At 38.6% G+C, this 24,838-nt stretch overlaps 1 protein-coding gene across 3 annotated transcripts in view; it reads right to left on the bottom strand.

Annotated features, from left to right (window-relative positions):
- The window catches only part of CYFIP1 (cytoplasmic FMR1 interacting protein 1), a 76,032-nt gene that overhangs the window by 32,081 nt on the left and 19,113 nt on the right, over positions 1-24,838 (bottom strand). For 2 of the 3 annotated variants that reach the window (XM_031058348.1, XM_005422695.3), the window contains exons 4-22: positions 24,740-24,817; positions 23,601-23,702; positions 21,931-22,112; positions 20,756-20,852; positions 20,494-20,622; positions 18,949-19,053; positions 18,697-18,788; positions 17,335-17,452; positions 16,120-16,242; positions 13,498-13,623; positions 13,028-13,194; positions 11,118-11,265; positions 9,124-9,277; positions 7,744-7,900; positions 7,106-7,202; positions 6,644-6,720; positions 6,439-6,547; positions 5,748-5,867; positions 3,590-3,789 (exon numbers count right to left, since the gene is read on the bottom strand). In XM_031058348.1, the coding sequence (XP_030914208.1) occupies positions 3,590-3,789; positions 5,748-5,867; positions 6,439-6,547; positions 6,644-6,720; positions 7,106-7,202; positions 7,744-7,900; positions 9,124-9,277; positions 11,118-11,265; positions 13,028-13,194; positions 13,498-13,623; positions 16,120-16,242; positions 17,335-17,452; positions 18,697-18,788; positions 18,949-19,053; positions 20,494-20,622; positions 20,756-20,852; positions 21,931-22,112; positions 23,601-23,702; positions 24,740-24,817 (2,381 nt within the window). The remainder of the gene's footprint in view (positions 1-3,589; positions 3,790-5,747; positions 5,868-6,438; positions 6,548-6,643; positions 6,721-7,105; positions 7,203-7,743; positions 7,901-9,123; positions 9,278-11,117; positions 11,266-13,027; positions 13,195-13,497; positions 13,624-16,119; positions 16,243-17,334; positions 17,453-18,696; positions 18,789-18,948; positions 19,054-20,493; positions 20,623-20,755; positions 20,853-21,930; positions 22,113-23,600; positions 23,703-24,739; positions 24,818-24,838) is intronic. The other variant, XM_031058349.1, reaches the window with a different exon arrangement.

Genomic DNA, 24,838 nt, shown 5'->3' with positions numbered 1-24,838 from the left:
AACATATCTACCAATACATTGCTGTCACTTTTCCTTTTGCCAGAAAGACTTTGGTTGGTTGCTTGTCTTTTTAGGAGGGAAAAGGTAGTTGACTACAGTCACCCCTACTTTGCATGAGTCTATATCCCTGTACCATTTGGCTCTCGGTAGCAGAAACTAGATGGTTTTCACTGCTACTTTTCAGGTTTGCTCCAGCACTATGTGCAAGGGCTGAAAATTTTTCTGAACAGTGATTGTCAGAGTATATGCAACACAAGAAGACACAGCTGTTCTCTCATGAAAGCCTGTCTCAAAAGCAGTATGAGAGAGAGAGCTCGCAAAAGGAAGCGGGAGAGGCTGTCAGGAAGAGAGAAAAATAAAAAGCTGGTCTTTTTGTTCCTTCTGTGACAAATCTGTACCCTTGGAAGAAACATGTCATACTGCATTTGGAAGAGTGCTGTACACATGAATTTATACCAGAGAACACAGATTTGGGTTATGTGTTAAAGGAGATGGAGCTACTAGTTTGACTACTGTCACCAAAAGCTTGTATCATTTGTGTCAAGAAAGCACAGAAAATCTTCAATTCAAATAAATGTAAGACTGTCTCACACTTGCTTCTCTGTTAGTCCTTAATACAAAACAAGCTGTCAAGGAAGGAAAAGATCAGCTTAGAAACAGTAAAGAAAATAAAGCAGAAAAAGGGACACTACAGACAGCGGAAAAGGAACTAAGACTGAGTATTTGAGTCATTTGAATCTAGATAACCTAACTTCACAAGGAAAAAGTTCAGATGCAGGCCTAAGCATGATAAATATTCCTGGTGTGAAAAGACTTGGCTTGAAAAGACATGCAACTGAGGGCTAACATGAGAGAGGGCTCTTGAAAAACAATCCCAGGCAGCACAGAAAAGACAAGAAGTGGGAAATGCCTCTTTATGGCCACTTTCAGTAAAAGAACTGGTGGACAATAGCTTGAGAGCATCTAAAAGAGATGCAGCACAAGCTTCACTGCAGACTCCTCACTGGGGCATACAATGAATGCCAAAGCCTCACACAGCTTTATAAAAGGGACGGGACAAAACAGTGGGGAAAAATAAACACCCCTGTAAAGGGCCACAACTGCACTAACATCCCTCCACTTTTGTTTCACAGAAACATATAATCATTGCTAGAGGCTGGCATGTCTCTTGGGAGAAATATCACCTCAAGCCTCCCTTGTTTTCATATTCAGCCCCTTTATGGCTGCTGACAGCATCAGGACACTGCACTAGAGACAACTTTGACCTCACCTGCAGCTCATATATTTGTGCACTATCCAAAGGTTTGTTTTCTTTCTTTCTTTCTTTCATGATGGTCAACAGGTGGATAAAAAATACCCTTGGATTTCACTGCTAAGGCCCATCTGCAAAGATCCTCTCACTCATCTCTCCATTCCTTCTCCATAAATTGTTGTCCCTCAGTCTGTGCAGCTGGCCAGCATTAATGAGACTAAATTTCAGATAAATGGCAACTCCAATTATTAAATTGCTAAATCTTTTAATAGCAGTCTCACTGTCTAATCGCAGTACATTATCAGATACAAAAAAAAATGTCCTAAGTCCCAAATAATTAAACATGCAATGTGTTCCAGCACTTCTGCATGAAGAGCTTTAGCTTTTGAACTAAACCTGCAGAGTTTCTACATAGTTGAACTCTTCTACAGATATATGAAATTATCACATTCATGCATTCTTGGAAAAAGAGCTTCAAAAGGTACTGGAAACAAGTTAATCTGACTAAAACACTAACTTTAAAAGAAGAACTCTTATACCAAGCTGTCATATTAAAAGAAGACTAGCCACAGGTATGACCCATTTTCTGGGAACTCTGCCTCCAGCCCCTCACACCACTAAGTAACCTCTCTGCTTTTCATCACAATTATTTCTTTTTCTTCCAACCTTTAATTGATACTTTTCTTCCCTTGTTTACGTGTAACCTTCATGCAAGGTATTACCTGTCAAGAGTCAAGCATTAAACCAGCAGCTCTCACACAGCTCCTCGCAGTGCACTCCTGTGTTTGCACTCAACAACCTGTACACTTGAATGCAGAGAGAGCGCACCAATTTAAAGTTCATGCTAACAGCAAGGCAGCAATGAACATGCTTAAGGACTATAAAAAGGCCAAAAACTTCCTGTTCTCTCTCTCACCAAAAATATCAAAGGGCATTGTATAGCATGTGCAACACATATATTAATTCTCTCCACACTTGGCCATTGACTGAAACCAAGCACTTCTGTGATGAAATCAGACACATGGTACACATACTGCCTAAGATCTGGCTGCCTTTAACATCTCTTAAATTAATTATCCTGAATTAATTACCCAACAAGCTGAGCCTAATTCAATTCTTGTGTACAGATTTTAAAAACAGACAAGCCGCAGTGCTTCAGGATCCTGCTAATGTCCTTTGGCACCTCACACTCACTTCCCAAGCACTGTGGTCTGCAGTAAGGCATCCCTTGTAGCCAGGATGAACACAGACTAAACTGTACAGGAGCTACTGAATGCCTTTCAATAAACCTGATGGGTGGAAGAGCAGCATTTCATCAAGATTTTTACATGATTCTTAATACAGCACACTGAATATTCCAGTACTGATCTCCAGACACATTAACTGCACAGAAGCTCCCTCCAAAATAAATTCAATTTTCCCATGCAAACAGATTCCTGTAACAGAAGTTTCTCGGGTAAAACTTAACCACAAAAAAAAACCACTCCTTTTTTTTTTTGGCAGACAGACTCTTGGATCTAAAATACAACATCACCATCACAGAACATGTCAGACTAGGAAAGCTCTCCAAGGAGACAGTAAAAGATGAGAACAGGCTTCTTCCTCTTCCTACAGCTCAATATTCACTATCACTTTACTGTCACTTCACGGGGCTTTAACCAAAACCTGAGTAAAGACTAAAAGTAACACAAATCCTAAAAACAGCACATGAGCAGGAAGCACAGATATGCAAAATCTTGAACACTGTGCTTCCCCCTCATTCAAACCTTAGATCCTACCTTCTTCTTTCTATTTCCATTACTCACTCTCCTTAAAGGCTACAATTGCAGTTTGTAGTGAATACTGAACTCTTCCTTTCTCCAGAAAGGAAGAGTTCAGCATTGACTGAACAAAAAGAATCAGAAATAAGAAATAATTATATAAATATCAGAAATAACTCACAGAAAGAATCTTTTCTTCACGTTAGCACAGAATCAGGACTATAATTTTATTTCCGTCATCTCACCCTTGAAGATCCTGTTTCAAAATACCTTCCTGATATGCACTTAGCAGTGTTTTGACACACTCTGTTTTTCAGTATACCATAACTACGTCATCAAAATGTCAGAATTTGGTTGCTGTGGTTCCATTTGCCTTCTATTGTGGACAAATAACAGGCTTTCATGCATTTAACAGTACTTGGTAAAATGACTCATGCTGCTTCATTTCAAGTAAAGCCTTAGACGTGGAAAACACTAAATGAATGGAGATGAACTTGTCAGCACTTGCTAGGGAGGAAGTAGCAGAAGGGTGGTAGAATAAATAAAAAGCTGCAAATAAAAAAGCTGCCTTGTTAACCTGTTAGTTGATCCATTGTAGCAGTAGTTTGGAAGGAAATCATAATTGAGTTCCCAAAAGACATGAAGAGTGATTCTGCCATAAGGGGCTGAAACATTGTGGTTGGCTTCTCTGAACATGGCATCAAAGCTGTCCAAGGTCATATATCTACTCAGAAGCTTGTGAGTCATTTTGTTTATCTCTATCAAGCCATCCAGCTCCTATGAAAAACAAGGAGAAAAAAAGAGAATGATGCATTTAATAAAGTGGAGAAACTGAGCAAAGTACATAAATAACCTTGAGGGAAGAGAAAACTAGAAAGAAGTCAAAATGAACAATTGACTCTCTCCCAGTCTCTTACTGTAACAATAAGGGCTGGACAGAATCAGTACTCTTGAGATTGTTTCTTAAACCTTCTGAGACTTTAAGGGTATTCAGACAAAGATAGGTCTCAAACACAGATCTGTACCAACACTTCCTCCAGTGAGCAAAACTTAAAACTCCAACATTTAAATGGAGTCAGACATAGGCCAGAAACACCTTTCTACATTTCCTACTTTACAAGCAATCACAAAAGTAATTTCTGCTTAGTAGAGTAACTGGTGAACTAACTATTGTAGTGGTAATATTAGGAATAACATCACATTTACCATAAATCCTTCTCACAGTCTACTCCAGTGAAGGATGTACAAAGATGCAATGAAAGACCAGATCAGCCATTTACAAATGTTGTGAAGGTATCCACAAAATCACTAGCTGCAGGCTACATGACTCTATATGTGTGCTTCATTTCATTATGTTTCTCCTCTTGACAAGAAATTCCTAGTATCTGTTCTGGCAATTTCTTTAAAATAAAATAAAATAACTCCATATCTGCCATCAGACACTGAAAACACCAAGCACAAAGAACACAACCTTTACTTCCAAAAAATCCAAGCACTGCTTTTAAAGATTATTGTGCAGTGACCTACTGAAGAAATATTCAGTGGCTTCTTGTAGTTGTGTATCAAACTACTACTACTATCTTCCCATAGACTACTCTCTGATTTAAGTGCTCCATATTTCAAAGGAGTTTTACACCTGTGAACAAGTTAGTTCAAGGAAAAAAAAAACCACTATGATTATTACTACAGAATTAAGTCCAGTTTGAGGAGAAAATAATAGATCAATTTTGTAAACACCTTAATTTAATTTCTTTATCTGGAAAACCAGCAGAAGTTACAGATTACTTAATCTATTTGGATCAGTTTCTTGTTGAGGAAAGCAGACAGTTTTCAACAGAAAATATTTTGCATAAAACAAACAAACAAACAAAAAGACCACCAAATCAACCAAAAAAAAAAAGCAGGAGCATGGTAAAGGGACAACCCTTAGTTCTGTCACTCTCTTACTTATTTACTCTTACTCAAAGAATGAGAACCTGTGACCTAAGGAACACATCATTGATGGTTTCTGTTCACTCAGTCACTAAGAATGTACTGCACATAACAAAGAAAAACTACATTTCAATAATTCAAAGTTATAAAACCAAGCATTCAGAAGTCAAGAGGCTGTATGGCCTCAGTATTTGATTTCTCTTCAGTAAAGAATGAAATTAAATCAAGATAGTAACTGCATGACAAAATGTCACTGGTAAAAGTCTTATTATAGAAAGAACAACAGTAAACTCTTTTGCACAACTTTTAATTTATTTTTCATTCCAGCAGAACTGAATGTGCCTGATATTTTTTTCTTGCTGACTGCATGTTTACTTGTCAAATTCATGCCGTCTTGAAATAAAATTTGGTTTTTAGCACTTTAACCAGGAAACTAACTCAAAAGGACACCTCAATATTGCACAGATGCTTTTCTTCCTTGGGCACAAGTCAGATCTCTTTCCTTCACAAAAAAATTATTTTTGTCATGCTCCAAAACCAAGCTGCTTGAGTAAATAAATAAATTTTGATTCTACCAAGCACAAGGTTGGTTTTTTTGATGTGCAATTTATTTATAAGCAAGGGCAGAAGTGGGTGCTTACAAAAATTTATATCACAAGGTGATTGCTTTCTTTGTTTTCTCACTGCTCCAAGTACCTGCCTTCTCTACATTTACTCCCAGGGCCCTCAGCTGCAGTAGGTTTGGGGTTGCTCCACCTCAGCTGGTGTGCCAGTGATGTGGCAGAAGGGCAGCAAAGACTCACCACGATGGAGGTCAGGTCCTCGCTTTCGAAGCGGCCGATGGCCAGCTCCATGGAGCGGTACATGGCTGCCGAGATGCGCTGCGTGATCAGCCGGTTCAGGTCTATGGACCTGCCTAGGAGCTAAGGGGAAACATGTGTGAGGCTCTGAACTGCCAGACAGGTTACAAGACACACTGTACAAGGGCTGTGAGACTCCCCAGATTAACAGACTCTCACTTTGTGAACTTGCATCCCAAACACATGGAAACAAAGCAGATGGACAAAATTTATAAATTCATGAGCAAATGCAGTACTACAATTTGCATCCCAATTCTCACAAAAAGAAGTAAAAGTACACATTGCATCTACATTTAAGTACTTATATCAGCATTTTATGCTTCCATCATATTGTGCCAACAACATACTGAAAACTAGTAAAAGACATTACTAAGAAGACAACGCTACCACCCATGGCATTCCTATTTGGCTCATGTTTTCCTAACTGCAACAGACATTTGCTTTAAAATAGGATCTTTTAAGTTTTCTTTCTTAATTTGCACCTTCATGTGACAAAAAAAGCAGATCTCAAGTGCTCAGTTATGCTACCGAGATGACAGACCATGAAGCACAAAATGAGTTTTGTCTACCTACGTAAATCAACACCACTGGAAAGCTGCCAAGCAACTCAGATGCAACATTGGAGTTAACTCACTTGAACATGTCTCTGTTTCAACAGTGTCTCGTAGCGGTTGGACTGCAGCAGCTGAATGGTTGCTCCCTGGTTCTTGCACTCTGAACGCAGCCGTTTATCCAGAAGCAGGCTATGAAGAAAGGAAGAAAATGCTTAAGGTATAGTAAACAGCAAAGCAGAGCAGAAAAGTGTGAAGAAAAGCTCTCATAGTGGAAGGAATAGCTACCTGCCAGCCATTGCCTTGTAGTATGCAAATATTTGGTCTGCCAGCTTGTAGACAAATTGGTCAAAACACAGGTTTACCTTGGGGAGAAAAATATCATATGTTTAGAGATACTTAAAATTTAAAAAAGAGCTTCTCTAAGATCTCCCACTGTTTATCAAACATAGTCAAGGAAGTTACTAGGTCCAAAATTCCCAGTACAAGAGATGTGGTTCAATTTTCACCATTAATGTGAGGGATTTTTGCACAGGTCTACAATTTGCAGCATTAATGTGAGGCATTTTTGCACAGGTCTACAGCTTTCCTCACAAGATATGCCCAACCAGTTACTCCTCTTCTGGTCAGTCTTCTCAGTTTTTCTGTTATCTCCAGCTGTTCTGAATCTCTAAAAAAGGCCTTGCCTTTTAGCATGATTTTCACATTCAGGTACAGATGATTTTTCTCCAGTAGCTAAGGTTACTTTACCTCTGCCTCAATTTCATCATAGAGGAACTGCTTCTTAAATTTGGTAAGTGCATAATGAGCACTGTCATTATAAAGGTCCAAAGAATACAGAACATACCTGCAAGAAAAAGAATAAAACATGTGAGTTACATGTGTATAAAAGTCATGATTCTTTAGGATGATGCAGTCAAGATGATGTAAGCCAGTCAATATTGTAATCCACAAGTGGTTCACGAAAACAGGGTATTTTCCTTTTTTAGTTTATATAAAAAGGATCACAATTTTTCCTTTAAGAAAATATTTGTTGGTTTAAGAAAAGATGTAGATACGTTTGAAGTATAAAACTTGTTTTTTAGCTGTCCATCAAAATGGAACTAGGCTTTAACCACTGTACATTATATTTGACATCTTTGAAGAATAAGTAAGGAGAACTCAAGGAGCAAAATACGTGGCTGGTGCAATGATATGAAAGGTTTAGCATTTCAATTATTCATGTCAAAAAGAAAACTTAGAGACTTTGAAAATGGGCAAATGTAAGATAATTTTTTTTTTTAAAGTTTAGAATACCTTTTCAGTGACTACTTGTTAAAACCAATTATAATAAGGAATGGCAATCATTAAGAATAATTATTCAGTGGAAGAGCACAAACGGGTCTTACTCCATCATTGATGCCTCTTTTGTCTCCAAAATATGATCAGTCAAAATCCAAGGCATGGACATCTCAATGGGAAACTGGATTCTTCTGCCCATGGTCAGCTCTAAGAAGAATTCCCTGAACCACAGCTGGGACAGATCACAGCATTGCTGCAGGGTTTCTTTCAGAATGAATAAGGGAGAATTACACTTCTTATAGAAATACATCAAGTACAAAACAACTGTGATTCTGATGATGCAATGCAAAACAAAAAAAAGCAGGTGCAAGTCACTAGAGCTGTACATAGGCCATATAATCTAAAGCAAATTCAAAGTGTAAAGCCCATGACTTTTTGTAAGAGTTTTGAACTCCTCACTGGCCCCCAAAGTGGTGCCTTCTTATAGAAAAAAAACAGTGGAACTGGATGAGACTATCAGTTAAACAGAAAAACTGTGTACACCAGTAAAAAGGGATTTCTAGTTTAATTTCTCAGTTGGGGGCTGAGAAAGCCATACACTGAATTTGGGAAGCAGTAAGTGAAGGAGGCAAAATTGCACTGGAACTACCAGTACCATCCCTCCCTATGGAGGACTGAATCGCTCCACATGCTCCTGTTGATTAGATGAGCAGGAAATGACAGACAGACACATGAAGTAGGGATTAAAACAACAAGTTTCTAAGGATGCCATCAAGGGCACAGAGGTGTGCTTCCCACCTCTCCACAAAACACTTGGTATAATCCTGCCTTTCCTGAAGGCTTGTGAACTAAAACAAGAATGAACTTTTTACACTAAGACCTTCTGAAAACCTTTTGCAGTGCTGTTCCCCAGTTAGCACAATGACTGATATTAACAGACTCCCCCTTCTCCAAGGGTAAAGGAGACCAGCAGCAAAACAAAAATGAAAGACAACACAGCATGGTGATGACAAAGACTAGGTACACTCAATGTCAGTAGGTGAATTCTTTAGGACAGCATGTTTCCGATTACAATTAACTGAATAGTAAGAGTAGTGAAATGACATCAAATTTACCACAACAGAGAATTTGTTTCCTCTGTACTTAAAACAAAAAACAAAACAAAAAAAATCTCCCAAAACACAAAAACTACTTCCTTTAAAAAAATTTCAGTGTGCATAGGCTTATTGTTTATGTAAGTACATACATAAAATAGAAAAAGGAGGTAACAATATGAAATTTGACGCATTAGGAACAAACATATAACAAGTTAAAATAAAAATCCCACCACAATGCTAAGTACCATCTCAGAAAAAGTTTGGACAGACCAAGGCTTTTGATAAATAAACCAAAGGTTAAGTTGACTTAGGCAATCGGAAACATTTTCCAGATCGTGTTAGAGGTGTTAGGACATGCTAAGCTGGACACTGATCATCTACATATCTTACCACTGAAATTTATCAAATGAGTGTAGAAGAAAGACTCGCGATGGAATTTTTCTATGTCCAATATGGTGGGCCCCTCAAGGCTACTTCTCAAGGTTTTCTTGGAACCACTTTTGTCAGCAATGAGGGACTCTAACATAGTTCTCACCATGTAAAGCTGTATCATTAAAGGAAACAATTATGGTGGAAAGGGGAGGGAAAAAAGGAAAATACACATGGTACATTAGTTGAGCAACACTGAGAATTACTACCAGTAAGCGACTGCTCTACTTCAAACTGAAAACTGGCACTGTGTGGATAAAAGCCTTTGAGGCAAGAGGAACAGATGCAACACCAGCCTACACACCAGCACAAATGCCTACCCATGCCAAGGAGACCTCCACTGACACTCGGCAGCAGACCATTTGCAGTGGAACAGTTCACATCACCACAAAAAGTAAAAGTAATAAGTAATGTCTTACCACCAAAGTTTAAAAGAGGCGGATAGATGTAGGACTGCCTCAGAAACTTGTGTGTCACATGCAATAGCTTTTCCAATCCCAGAGACTTGAGCTGCTTCAACAGCTCAGCAGAGTTTAAGGACTCTGTCATAGTGCGAACCATGAAGAGCTAAAAACCAACAGACAGGGGCAGGCAGGGGAAGAGAATCCGTTAATATAAACACACGGGTAAATAAGGAACGGGAAAGAGAAGCAGAGAAAACATGTTAGTTTGTTAAAAATGAAAAGCAGCACAGTAAGCATGCAGAGGAGGCCATACAGAAAGGTTGTTCAGAAAAATCACTGCAATCCGGGGCTCCCTCAAGCAAAGTTCGGTTCATTTCAGAGGATGCTCAGAGAGCCATTAGCTTATCAAATGATTTAAAAATTATTTAGCACCAATTACCCATTCATACACAGCCATTTTAGAACCACATGAAACTGAGGAAAACCCATCTAAAATGGATATATTTGACCTCTTGCCTTCCTGTCAACCCAGACAGACAAGCGTGCCAGCCCAAGAGCAGAAAAAGCAGAGAACCACATACTCTAAACAGCCTGTTGCAAAGGTGAAGTAAAGCCCTTAAAGCACAGGAGAAGCAAACTGGTGGTGATATTTAACCTTTTCTTTCACCCCAGGAAATTAGAAATCAAAACAATTTTTATGCAATTATCAAAACAAAATCTTCATTAAACCAATCTTATCACAAACTAAGCAACATTTTATTACCCAAAATTATTAACCATACATGCTCTCTTTCCCACGGATTCTAGGTATTAAAAGATTATCTCCACAAATCACAGGTGCCTTCAATTTTTCACCCCCAAGCACTCAGTATCTCATTTTCTCAGATGAGTTATGAATATCAGACCATTCTTTCTCCAAACACATCCACAAATGAAATAAAGAGAACCATATGGAGGTAACAAGAATGAGCATCTAGGTATGGGATTTTGATGACTACCACAGAAAACATTTGAAATATCTCATTTTAGTGGCAGCAGCAGACAAATTAGATTCTAAGAACCAGCTTTATCATTCATTACTGAACACTGGGATTTTGTCAGAAGTCATATACTTTCCCATATTTTAACACACATTAATTTATATTTTAAACACATTTTAAAACTACTAGACATCTACTGAATAGTGTGATTTAAGAAAAAAAATTTCACCAGCCATATCAGAGATAGAAGTCAGTCTAGAAATAATTCATATAGTTCAAAAATATTATTTAAAACATTAGGAGCTCAATGAGAAAATATTTGTTCCCAGAAAATCAAATTAAAGTGATTGAATCCTTAGAAAAATTATGTATCAGAGTAGAAAATTACAACAATCCAGGCAGAGGCTCTTGGTTATGCACATCTAATTTTGCAAATATAAATCAGAGTAGATTTTTAGCATTGAAAAAAGACTGCAATAAAATCTGCAATTTTAAAATAGTTCAGGACAGAAAGAACACATTTCATGCAATAATTGTTGACAGGTATTACAACCACCAGACAGGAAAATACCTGAGTGCTGGAGGGTCCAACTGCACGTCTTGGGACTTTGATGTCAAAGCCACTTTTGGGGTCCTTCTCTCCCCTTAGAGCTGGGTCATTGAATGGCTCGTGCCCTGCTTCCCAGTCACACACAGTCTTCCTTATGGCCTGCAAAACACTGAACACAATTCCCACAACTTCAGACTGCAGCAAGTGCCCTGACAGCACACTTTACATTTTTTAAGCATTCTTCCATGAGCACAGAAATTTTGCAACAGCATTCACAAGCTCAGGGTAATTCCAATCAAGAACAAAGAATTTCACCAATGTTTTCAAGAATGACACAACCACAAAATAACCACTCCATGCTGTATATCAGAAAAGGTAGTCTAGAGCCCTTCAAGACCATCTAGTTTCAACTTTCCCCCTGCCAAGGGCAAGGACACCTTTCACTACATCAGGTTGCTCAGGGCCCCACTCAAGCTGGCCTTGAACACTTCCAGGGATGGGGCATCCACAACTTCTCTGGGCAAACTGTTACACTGCTCCATTACCCTCCAAATAAAGGATTTCTTCCTAATACCTAACCTAAACCTGCCTTCCTCTTTCAGTAAAACCATTGCCCCTTGTCCTGTCACTACCTGCATGCATTAAAAATCCTTCTTTCTCTTTGTCATAAGCCCCTCTAAGGTATTGGAAAGCTATAATAAGGCCTCCCAGAGCCTTTACCTCCACAATGAACTAACCCAGCTCTCCCAGCCTGTCTTCATACCAGAAGTGTTCCAGTCCCTGATCATCCTCATGGCCCTCTGGACCCTTTCTAACAGGTCCACATCTTTCTTTTGTTGAGGACCCCAGAGTTGGATCAATCAAACCAAATTCATACTAATATGAATACATATTCACTATTAATCCAATTAACATTCAATCAAACCAAAGCATATTATTAACCAAATTAATGAGAGACAATGATGGCTTGAAATGAAAAAAGCAAAATTCCTGTTTCCAGAAGAAATTTAGATTCCAGAATTCAGCTGAAATTTACACAAACAGCTTCATACTTTTAGGTCGAAATACTGAACTGGAACTCAGATACTTGCCAGGAACAGACATAATCTGTGGCATGCTGAATGAAGAAGAAAAATGTCTCATCCCAAATCTGAGCAGGTATGAAAGTAATATTTTTCTATTTCATTGAAATCCTGTGACAAAAACACTCTCCCTGCAAACCTGATAATGTGGAGCAATTTATTTATTTTTAGCTTATGATGATATTTTTGTGGCAGACAGAGCACTTAGCAATAGCCTAATTAGCTAAGGACTTTCACCTCTAAGAGCTTTGCAATGAAATGTGGGAGCAAACACATGATAAACAAGTCAAGATTAAAAGCAAACAATAAGGGACAAAAAAAAATAAAGGTCAGGAAATGTCACTAGTCAGTGTGGGCAGATGGAGCACTGGAAGAGAAGTGTAAGGCTAATAAACCAAAAGCAGCAGAAGCGGAGAAATAAGATAAAACACTAAGAGAGGCAGAGAGAAGAGAGAGTGGGATAAACAGAGGACACAAAGAAAGGAAATACTGGAATCATAAAGTGGGCAGTGAAATCTTTCTTCAAAATACAAACGCCGATTTTGCTTTCAGTATTACTGTATTTGTATTTTCTTAAAATAAAAATGAACAACAGGGAACACAAGACTTCCTAAAGTGGTGCTAAGAGGTTCAGGACAGCCCGGACTCCAGCTGCAGCCATGCTGGCAGCCATTCATTTTTACCTTCAGACTGCTTCAACTTCAATTCCTATCCAACCAAGCTAACCATGAATACCAGACAGACTGGGAGTACAGACTTAGGTGAAATTTAACATCTGTGCAATTCTGCAACTAATTTACTAAGGTCTAGAGAGAAGACTATAGAAAAATATGACAACAGTAATGCTACCTCTGAATGACATTTTTCTTCTTTTTAATGGCTTGTCTTAATGGCTCCCTAAGTGTGACCTGGGCAAAGTCCTGAAGAGCTGCATAAATGGTATGACGAATGGCATGATTGAAAACACTTTCCATTCGTCCCATCAGCACCTGAAGACCTTTGATCATGGCAATCACCTGCAAAAAAAAAACCCAGACAAATGTATTTTTCTAATTTTGTTTGCATATTTGTACAAACAGTGCATTTTTAAATACAAAAAATGAGAAAAGAGGAATTAACAAGTTACAAACAACAAAGGATAGATTTGCTGTGCTCCTCTTATTTACTGAATGGAGGAGCACAGAGTCAGACTCTGGTTTCAGAGTCAGCACACGGCAGGCTGTCTTTTTGCACTGGGTATGCAAAATGCCTATAGAGAATGTTCTCTTTTGTATAGAATTAATCTTTGGAAAATCCCTATAGAAAAACATTTCTCTTACCTCAACCAAAGCAAACTTCTCCTCACTAGTATAATTGTATCTTGTTGCTCTTTCATACTCTTCTGCATTGTCAGGACAATCTTTATTAGAATATTTGTCAGTTGGGTGCACCAGCTTCCACGAGTACTGCAGTTCACAAGGCAGGAGAGGGAGAAAAAAAGATGGGGGAACAAAAAGAAATAAAAATGCCTGAGAAACACAAAACACAGTTGGACACAAATAATATGCTTTGAGAAATACCACAGCATTTTCATGAATATTTGAAGAATATTATTTGGTACTATGTTGAAACCTTGTGTAAATTCTGAAACTACTATCTGGTGGAAATGCCAAACAATAATTTTCCTAAAAACTTCCTGAAAACCAGCAATTCTGTATTATTCCAAAGAAATGCAACTCACACTCAACAGGTATTGCACTTAAGGGTGTTTTTTACTGTCCAAATGTTAACATAGGCAAAAGTTTCTTCTCTGCCTCAAATATGAGAAACACAGAAAGACTTCAGAATATAAGAAAAAACATCCACCAGACCCACACACAAAAAGAGGAGCTTTCTACTTGATGAAATATTCACATTTAGATTTCAAAATACAACCAGAAAACTATAGGTTTGGGTTGTTGTTGGTTTGGTTTTTTTTCAGGGGGCTTGATTTTTAAGTTTACTAGGCTGAAATGTGTGGAAATAGCTGTATTATCCGTGACAATATGAACTGCACAGCATGCACTTCTCTTAAATACTGCCTTTTCAGTCACTGCAAACACAGCTCAAAATGCTCCTGAGCAGCATCAGGCTGGCCTAATATCCATCAGGGTACATCAAGTGAAAAACCTAGTCACATTTAAATACAATTTTCTCAGAGTTTGAGTTCAGCACATAGCAAGATCTGGTTGAGACCACCTTAGCATAAATATTAGATTACAGAGCAATATAAATTTGTCTACTATAATGGATTAACAGCACCAATTCACCCATGGCAAAGGGAAGCATCACACCCTGCAACCTGAGTGCTGCAAAGAGGGCACTGGGGAAATGACTAAACAAAGAAGTTCTTTGGGGGCATTAAACTGACAGGGTTAAGATGCACAACAAACATATGCTGCAAGTTTTTATCTAAACATGATGCACACAACTATGCTCATGGATACTCAGTGAAGGTGGAGACAGGTAAATAATTAGGATACTCCCTATCAGAATAAATTCTCAGCAGGACAGGAAGAAGGTGAACACAAACTTGAACTTAGATGAGAAGTATTTATGGGAATCCATTTAAACTAGAAAGACAATGAAAAGCAGTGAGAATAGCCAAAAAACCTGCTGTGATGCCCAGAGAAAGTTTGTCCTGGAATGAGTAGGACAGAAACAGAGCTAAGAATGAGAGACTTCCTGTAGAGATTTAAAAAAATAGGAAGATTTTCACTGTGAAGAGACCCTGGATGCAGCAATTTGTGATGACAGAAATAAAGGGTGCAAGTCTAGGAGCTGCAGAGGCAAGGAATAGATGACACCAAACTCCCTTAAGAAGAGAAAAGGAGAACAAGACTTTCACCATTAAATACACTGTGGATTTAAACAGGCATAGGATAACATAGGGAAAAGCATGACTCATCTACTGGCTTTTAAGAGAGGCAGTTAAAAATACAAATTAGAGAGAACTGGTTCACCAGCTATGCCCACTGTGGATCACACAGTGCAAATTATTTCATGTCCCCTAGACATCTGAGGCAGAAGAGGAGCAAGTCTGGCTTCTCTCATACAGTAAGTTACATTCCAACCCTTCCTGAACATGTTTTGGTTCAACTAAGGCACACAGTTTTTATTCAGTGTCTGCACCATAACAAGGACTCCTCTTCAATTTCTGCCTTAAGCAGCTTCTTATTGGAAAAAAGCACAGTCACTTTTCTAATTGGCATCTGCTTTTAAAATAAACTACTACAATATACAGAAACAACCCAGCATGTTGTTTACTTCCCCCCCTCCACCTCCTCTCACATTTTCCTTTTCCTGCATTTACTTTCCTTTTGACTAAAAGCCCAATCTAAAGCCAGTGGGGCCAGTGGGAGCCCTTCCATCTATTTTTGTGTGTTAAAACCATACATGCTTCTATTTACTCAGGGTGATGTCTAAACACAGCCAGCTGGAGCTGTTCTGTCACCTCCTCGGTGACTGCATGTCAGTACAGATATTTCCAACAATATAATTTTAAACAATATTTAGAAGGAAATTATGAAGTCTTAGTCTACAAAATGTTTGTGTCAAGAGTGACATTAAAACATCTGGTGAAGGTTCACAGGTGACAGACAGCCTATCCTCCAAATAGAACAAGTTGAATGTACTGTGTGAGATACAAGCTACTGGATCTTCAAAGCAGCAACATTACTCCTAGACTCTGTGAACTTCATGTACCATCCCCTAAGAATGAGGTTTGAAGCAGAAGGAGAAAAGGAGTGAAGGAAGAAGGAAGAGGGAAAGCAAGGGAACAAGATCCTTGTTGCATCCCTTCCAACTCAGAATATTCAGTGATTCTTTGAAAACACAACATACATTTTTCAGTTCAGTTTTATTCTGTCTAACCTCACCAACCCACCTCTTCTTCATCTGGTTTTATTTCCCATGCTACATACCACTTCCATGACATGGGCACTCCACTGGGAGAGAAGCTGCAGGCCTTGGAGAGAGAGATCAAAGAGCTTCCGATATTCCGCATCTGTTTTTTGAGCTTCCTGTCGACCAGACCCAGTCACCACCTAGACATTATAAAAGAACAAACAAAAAAACCCACACCTGTCACAATGATATTTTCTGAAAAATCCTCTTTGCCCAGGATTTTCCCCTGGGAAGCTGAGAGGCCTCAGAAAAGAATGAAAACAATAATTATCTGATTGCTTGGGAATGTGGTCTGGAGATCGTTTACCAACAGGTGCATCTTTGATTGGTTCCATGTGAATTGTTTTTAATAAATGACCAATCCCAGTCCAGCTGTGTCAGACTCTGAGGAGTCAGTCACAAGCTTTCATTATCATTCTTGCTAAGCCTCCTGGTGTATTCTTTCTCTTTCTTCAGTATAGTTTTAGTATATAATTTCTTTTAATATAATATCATAAAATAATAAATCAGCCTTCTGGGAACATGGAGTCAAATTCTCATCTCTCACCTCATCCTGGGGACCTCACAACACCACACACACCCAAATCCACATCAGAATGTGCTGTATTCAGCATCCACAGCCGAATTTCTACATGAATTGAAGCACTAAAACAGCATCATGTACCAACACCTGCTTTACCATCTAACATCACCTTTTTCTTCTAGAGACTTAGGAAACTTCACAGATTTTGGTCAAGAGATGGAAATCACTGGTGTCCCTAATGACCACAATACTGTTGCAGATGAATTCAAGATATCAATTATATACGACAGATATAGTTATTTTTTGTCTCTATATAACATATATGTAAGAGTGTGTGTATACATATGCATTGCTGTACCATTTTACTAATCTTAACTTAGTTTTGTTTAAACTGTTACAAGAACCTCTTTGGAGTAAGGACCACATATTCTAAATGAGACATACCAAAATTTCTAGGATAAATCTGAGATACATAAAGAGAAAGAGGTTGAAGGATGTTAGAGTTTGTATGTGTCATTACTATGTTAAATTTAAATAGTGCAAATATAATTCAGAGAATGGGGAATTAGACCTGCAGACAGCTTTTCTTGACTCAGGTGGTCAAGCTTCATCATTTAGCTAGCCAGAGATCTACCTGCTTTTCAGATTCTTAATAATAACTGTTAATGAGTGATGTACAATTTGCACATGTAGCTCTAAGCCCACTCACCTCACTGTTGCTGTAACGAGCCAGTTCAGATATGAAACGCATGTGGTCCTCTCTGATTTGGATCATCTGCTCACATATATTGTACTGGGGACTGCTGCTGGAAGATGTGCATGTCCATCTGGTTCAGAAGACAAAAAACCCCCCACTTAAATCAGTTTTGACAATAAACAGCACAACTGATAATGCAAAGAAAGATCCACAGTGCATTACTTTTCTTTTTTTACACATTTCCTTCTCTGTTGTTTGAGGCTTTTCCTCTCTTGACACCTCTACCCCTGCACAAGCCATTAGTGATAAACTGCCCTTCTGAGTTCAAATAGCACTTCTTCCAAGCCTTAAGAAAAAACTGTTCAGTTTTTCTTTTCCATTTTGGGAGTTTTTCTTTTTGTTTTTAAAGGCTGCTGCTATGAAATACAAACCAGAATCTCTCTTCAAAGGCACTTAGGAGCAAGACCAAAAAGGATTAAAAGCTAGGGCAGAAGTGCAGGTATAGGCTGTAAAACACATTTAGCCACCTGCAGGTTTTTTTTTGTTTATTCTTCTTGAACTCTAAAGAGTGTATAGTATGCTCTGAGCTATAAAAAAGACATTATCAGGACTATTACATGTTATGAAGAGGCACACAAAAACATGCTACCAAGAACGTCATGTTAAGTAGCCTCATATTTTTAGTAGCTCAGTAGGTCCATTGCCATTGATTTTCTCTTAGCAATTACATGCAAGTTATGTGGTTTTTTCTGCAGGAATTAAAATGCAAAGCACAACATTCTAAATTCATGTAACTGCATAGAGGCAAGGTCTTGGAGGAGCACAGAAAGGTTCACTAAAACAAAGCAATAACCAAAAACCATGGATCCATTAATGCAACAACTGGCTGTATTTTTCAACCATTTTGCTGTGATGCACACCTAGCCAAAAAAAAAAAAGTAGGGGGAGACAAGCTAAGTTGCTGCTCCATGTACAATGTACACATGCCTATTCACCCATGCACTACTACTGCTCACCTTGCTTAGTAAAATCCTTCATTTCTTTTAATGAAAGTTTTCATATTTAAAGGAAAAAATAAAAACTAAATTAGTGTAAGATAAAATCAATTTATTCCAACCCAGGTGATAAGAAATGTCACAGATACATGAGAATGAGCTCAGCAGCACAGAAAGGTTTTTAAACCCTCTGTTTCTTTAGATGTATCCATTACACAAATTACATTAATAGTGAAATACCCACACCAAAAAGATGACAAAGTGAAAATCCTATTAATTACCACAGACCCATGGACTAACAGATGAGCATGAAAATATACTCTAAGGGTCAGATCTTCCCCATCCCACATGCTCGACTCTGTTTCTTTCTCCTTCCTACCTGGATTTATTTTCCTCGTAATGGGCACTGGTCTTAATGTATCTTGCAAGTTCAATCTGCATGTCACCAAAGAGTGGGACAACCTGCAACTGCTGTACACAGAGAACAAATCAGATTAGATAAATTAGTAACACAAATCATAGTGAAAGCAAACCATTATTTACCCATATTATAACCCAAAGTGATCTTTTTTTCTATTTAAATATATTTAAATGCAAGAGAAACTACCTTTAAAATCACATCTTAACCAACCTTAAAGTACTTGTCTATCTTGGCTAAATTTATCCTTTTCTTTGCATCCAACTTATAGATGTTACTGACACTTCCATCCATCAGGTATAATCCAAAGCCCATCACCTGAAAAAGGAAATAATTAAGCCTTCCAGAAAAGGACTTCAGAAGTAAAAACCTGTAAGTCTGTCTTCATATAATTAAAGAAGTAAAATTTTTAGACCAGTCCTGAAACACCCAACCTCCTTCAAACAGAATATATTTTTAAATACCTACACTTCTGTACTATTCTTTTATTACTGTATTAGCAGTTCTTACATTAACATTCGCCTGATCAGTTACCCTTAAAAGATGCTGCTTGTTTGTATTAAGGTTTAGCAAAAAAAAAAAAAATCTCACTGAGAGTCTGGCTATTTTTAGAGCTTTTCTTTTCACTTCACATTTATTAAAATTCTGTACATGCAAACTGATTTGGTAACAGAAGTTTAGATCTAACATTTCTGAGTGATTGCTTTTCTGGCTTTCAGTGCCTCTCTGAATTACACACACAAGAGCTCAGATCTAATTACATTTTGTCCAAAGCATTTAATTAACATAAGGTTAGGAATTTATCAGGAAAAGTTTCTTCACCCAAAGGATGGTTGGGCAATGGAACACACCCCAGGGCAGTGGTCACAGCAGCAGACTGACAGAGCTCAGGAAGCATTTGGACAACACTGTCAGGCATATGGTGTGACCCCTGGGGACGGTGGTGTGCAGGGCCAGGAGTTGGACTCAATGATTCTTGCGGGTCCCTCCCAGCTCAGCATATTCTTGGATTCTACTTAGTATTTACAGGAGCCAAGCAGAGCAACTTACTGTGTTCTAAGCATCTCTAGTGAGCAAAAAGCCCAAATACAAAAGTCACACTGGGCACCCTTGTCAATAGAATGTAAATGCTCTAGAGTTCATGTGTGGCTTCAGAAGACTTCCTTTACTCCTAATAAACAGAGCTCTTCAAAAGTTAAACACTGAAGTGTCTCAAAATATTTGTCATGAGGCATATTTTTAGCTCTTACTCTATATCTTTTCTTCCACTGCAAGAAATGCAGCTGATAAAATCAGCCACATTTCGCATTGCCCAGCACCCTCTTATTACAGGTACATAGTCCAGCTAACTAAACTGACTAATTAATCCTAATTTCAAGACACTTGTTCCTTGAAATATTTGATACACAGCCTCACTTCCAAAAACTTTTTAAATAATCTTGCCACATATCTAAAATAAAGAGCAGTAGTTCCCTTCTGCTATCATTATACTTTATACAAACACAATTTCATAGAGTTGGATGCAGTCCAAAGGGGTCAGCTTCAATTTATGAAAAACAAAAATGGATTAAAAGCTTTCAAATAATTTTAGCATGTAATACAACAAAAAGACAATAATGGGGAAAAGCAGTTATGCGAATTATTTGCTTAATCTGGTTCCTTTTAAAAAAACAAAAACAAGCAGAAACAATCTGGAATTCAAACACCTGTTCCCTCCTCAACATTCTTTTTTAAATTTTGTACCCAAAAGAAACCTACTTTCAAAAGCATATGTTTCTCACTGGGTGTTAGATACATTTTGTTTTCATAGTAGTCCACACACAAATTCACAATATCTGCAAGCAGCTCTTCATAGCCAACAATCACCTCCAACTGCTGCTGCAAAGACTGGAGAAAAAAAAAGGATATTAGTTAACTAGTTACACTGACTGGGAAAAAAGTTACTACCAAACTGGAAGAGCTTTATTTTAATACTTTTGCAAAGCATTAGGTAACTTGCAAGAAGACAATTCAAGCTTACTTGTGTTATCTTGTTGTGGTTGGCAAGGAACATGGAAAGGTTCTGAGATTCTTGAATGGACTGAGGATCTGCCATTTTCCGCAGGAACTGAGCAGCTCTTTAAAAACAGAAGAAAAACTATATTTCCCTTGGCCAGGATTGTTTGTAAGTAAATCTATCTCCTCAAAAAAAAGGTGAAAAGTTCACTAGAAGACAGAGATGGACCTAATTTATCTAAAATAAACTGGTTTGCTATCCTGAATTCCTCACTACACTCCTACTTAGGTGGTCCAATAAAAAATTAAATGAAAAAACAAATGAAAAACCATTGGCTATACCCTTCAACTGGCTGCAGCTGTGGCTCTATAGATCCAAGCCACTCAACAACCCAGGAAAAGTCAGTCTTCCAGAAAACAAACTTTGGCCTCCAGAAACACACCTCCAAAGAAAAAGAAAGGCAAACCAAGTAAGCTTAAGAGGTCTCAAGGCCCAACAACTACAACAGGTGGAGGTAGAAACTAAATCTCACGTAAGTAGAAACAACACAGGTAAATTTGGCTAGTCATTGAGTGGATAGTTTTCTGCATGAAAGACCACAGATGCTAGAGCTGGCATAAAGCTGACTTTCCCTGTTGTTCTGACCACTGTGTTCAACAGAAGATACCTGATACCATCTGGTAGCTCATGTACAAAATTTGGCCACAGGTATCTCACCCCCTCCCTTCCCTGCTATACCTGCAATCACAATGATTTTGAACAGCAAAGATGAAACATCTTAAGAACGAGTATAACAATTCTCAGCTAAAAATGTCAAAAGCGGATCCCAAGAATAGAATTGATCAGAACAGGAGTAGCACAAGTGACCAGAAAGCCAGCTTTCTCTCAAATTTAAAACCAGAAGCTTTACTGAACAAAGTATATGCATTGCATTTAGCATACACCAAGACAGAAGTATTTGACAGCTTGGCATTAAAGGCAGAAAAACCTTTTGCTGCTGGAAGAAGAGCACAAAGAAAACAGATGTATTCAACTGCCTAACTGCAGTCAAGACACCCCTAGTTTCAAGATAGCCTGCCCCACACGTGAAGAGACTATTTTTGAAGAAAAAGCTGTGAGAAAAAAAGCAACTGCTGCCACCTCGTGGGAGGCCTGAATGCTGGCAGCAAAGGCCGGGTCCTGCTGCCCCCTGCACTCACCGCTTGTAGGCTGAGTGGTCATTCTTCACGCTGCACTTCATGTTCTTCAACTCATCCAGCACGGCAAACATGTTGATGAACTTGCCCAGTGTGATCAGATAGGCTTCAGACACAAAGTCCTTCCTTCTCTCTGCGTGGCACAAACGCCTCACCTCCCCACAAAACCGTTCAATGGCATTTCTCTAATGGGGGGGAAAAGACAGAAAAACAGGGAGTAAAAGCCATGACATTTCCAGGGAGAAAGAGCTGGTTCAGTGAAAAGCTCCAGTGAAGCAGAAAAATGTTTATATTATGCAAAACTAGCAAGGTATGAGTACAGGCCTTTCAGCTCCTCCACTGTGTATTTGATGTCTGCTGCAAGTGTCACCAGTGATTTTTGCCACCAAGCTTGCCTGAGACAAGAGCCAAGGCTCTTCTTTGCAGATAAAAGTAATTAAAAGTACAAATAAAAAATAGGGCAAGGCAAGGAGTAATATTTTTAAACTAAAAGAGGGTCAATTTAGATTGGATATAAAGAAGTTCTTTACAATGAAGGTGGTGAAGCACTGGAACAGGCTGCCCAGAAAAACTGTGGATGCCCCATCCATTAAGTGTTCAAGGCCAGGTTAGATGGGGCTCTGAGCAACCTGATCTAGTCAAAAATATCCCTTTTTCACTGCAGGGGGGTTGGATTATATGGTTTTCAAGATCTGTTCCAACTCAAATTATTCTGTGATTCCATGAAATTTAAAATCCCTCAGAAAAATGGGATTTCATACTCTTTGGTAATGAAGTATATATGAATTAAAAGGCAAATTATAGGAACGCTCCCTTCAAATAAACAAACAAAAATCCACAGCACACTGTACATGCCAGCTCTGTTAAGTCATCCTGGGACATGTTTATTTGAGGGTTTATTTCCGAGCACACACCAGGGCCATTTCAGATGAGGATTACAAATACAAAAAAGACAGCAACTTCAAACATAAAAGGGAATCTGTTCTGACTTTAAAGCTCTAATCTGCTTGAATGAAAGGAGATTGAATGAAATGCAACATTTCCTGTTGTCTTTCCCAACTGGGGGTCTTACTGAGTACAACAATCTCCTCCTTCCTGTGTGCTCCGGGCCTCGCAGGCTCTAGCTGCTCCACTCTGAATAATGCCTGGAAACATCCTCAGTCCATTGAGATAGATGGCAAGCTGCCAGGAGGGAGGAGAAGGCAAGACAGACTGCTATTCTCCAGCTCGGGTGGCTGGCAGGTCACAACAACTGGGTTAGCTTGCCTCAATTATGAATCGCCATAGCAAAGCTGCACCTGCTGCTCTGCTGTCCAGACTTGTGGATCCCTCACTCCACAGCAAATGGTTTCTGTGCTGAGATGTTTTCATTATACATGTGAAACACATTATATTTCTATTTCCTTTCTTCCTGAAGTGACAGGTCTCTGTACCCATGTGCTGCATAGGGACTATATGCAATTACATTTGGTTTTATGTTGATAGTCTTAATGGAGATTGACTCAAATTTTGAAGACAGGCTTTAAAAATTCTGCCCTTCTGTAAGAGAATATGGTGTGTTTTTTCTAAGATATAATGACTAGGTTCAGTACCTGAGCACACAATATAAAATATACAAAACAGGAATATAAAATTACAAGCCTACTGACAAACTTTGTTTCCATTCCTTTTACCTGAAAATACATAAAATTCATCAGTTTTGTGACTTCTGGCTCCAGAACTTCCACGGTTTTCTCATAAATTTCTACTCTGTTAGGCTGCTCGTTGCACTTGACCTGTGGATAATTAAAGAGGTGGTTATACTTGGAACTTCCCCTGATAAAGCCTCAGCAGCTAAGATCCTGAGAAAATGCAATATCATCCTAAAGAGACAAACTTAAAGACAAAAATTTCCAGGTTTGGTAATCTTGTGCTAATCTTCTAAGCTTAATTGTGCATAAAAAAAAAAACCAAAACAATCTAAGATTGTCCTTCTACCTTACAGCGAGTAATTTAGTTGTCAAACACCTCTGTAGGGTGCGTAGGGTGTAACCTTTCCACATTAAGCCACTTGCTCAAAATCATGCACTAAAATAGGGCCAGAACTGTAAATTAAAACAGATTACCTGACTTCCACTCTAAATATTTAAACCACAGGATCAGCCTTCCTAGCATTTCAGTATAAAAATAATTGCATTGCTAATCTGTAAAAAAGGAAGGACTCAACTCTTGGTAATAATTGTGTTCGGTTTTCTGACGCCCCCTAATATTCTTCCCACCCCACTCCTGTACAGCCATTCCCAGACACTTGAAGCTGGCCTGTGCCCTTTTCACAGCAGGAGTTTTACAGATCAAGAAAGCACTGTGTAGCTCTGACCTTTAGGAAGTGGCTACCTTGGAGTAGAAGTGTCTAGAAATTTACATGTTTAAAACCTGAATGTTAATCCTTACATGCTATGCAACCTGTTTTGAATTTAAGGCTTAAACTGGGGAGTGGGAGGAGTCCATTCTCTTGACTGAAATGTTGACCTCAAGCAGATCCCACAACCAAAAGTTTTCCTTTCAAAGCACATTACCCCTATACTGCTCTTGATCCAAAAAGACTGCCACACACCCCATGTGGTATTGCTATAGATGCCTTATAAAAAAAATAAAGTCCAACTGGTCCCCAGGTGCTAAATGACACTGTTCTATGGCATGCCCAGCTTCACAATTCAGGAATCAAAGTAGGCTTCACTTTGGATCTCACTGACAAATCTCTGTCTGTGTAATTCCACCCCAAAACAAGACAGAAGTTCACACATAGCACAACAGTAGAGTTTTCATCCATTACCTGGGGAATGGCTCTCGAGCAGCTTCTCCATGTGTATAACATGATTGCATATTCCTGGCCTTCTTCTAGCATTTCATTCTGTAGGGAAGACACTCAATA

This window comes from Geospiza fortis, unplaced genomic scaffold, assembly GCF_000277835.1.
Source record: "Geospiza fortis unplaced genomic scaffold, GeoFor_1.0 scaffold366, whole genome shotgun sequence".
In the NCBI taxonomy this organism is placed as follows: domain Eukaryota; kingdom Metazoa; phylum Chordata; class Aves; order Passeriformes; family Thraupidae; genus Geospiza; species Geospiza fortis.
Note: the sequence above shows the minus strand (reverse complement) of the source record. Positions and strands in the feature narration are given on the sequence as shown.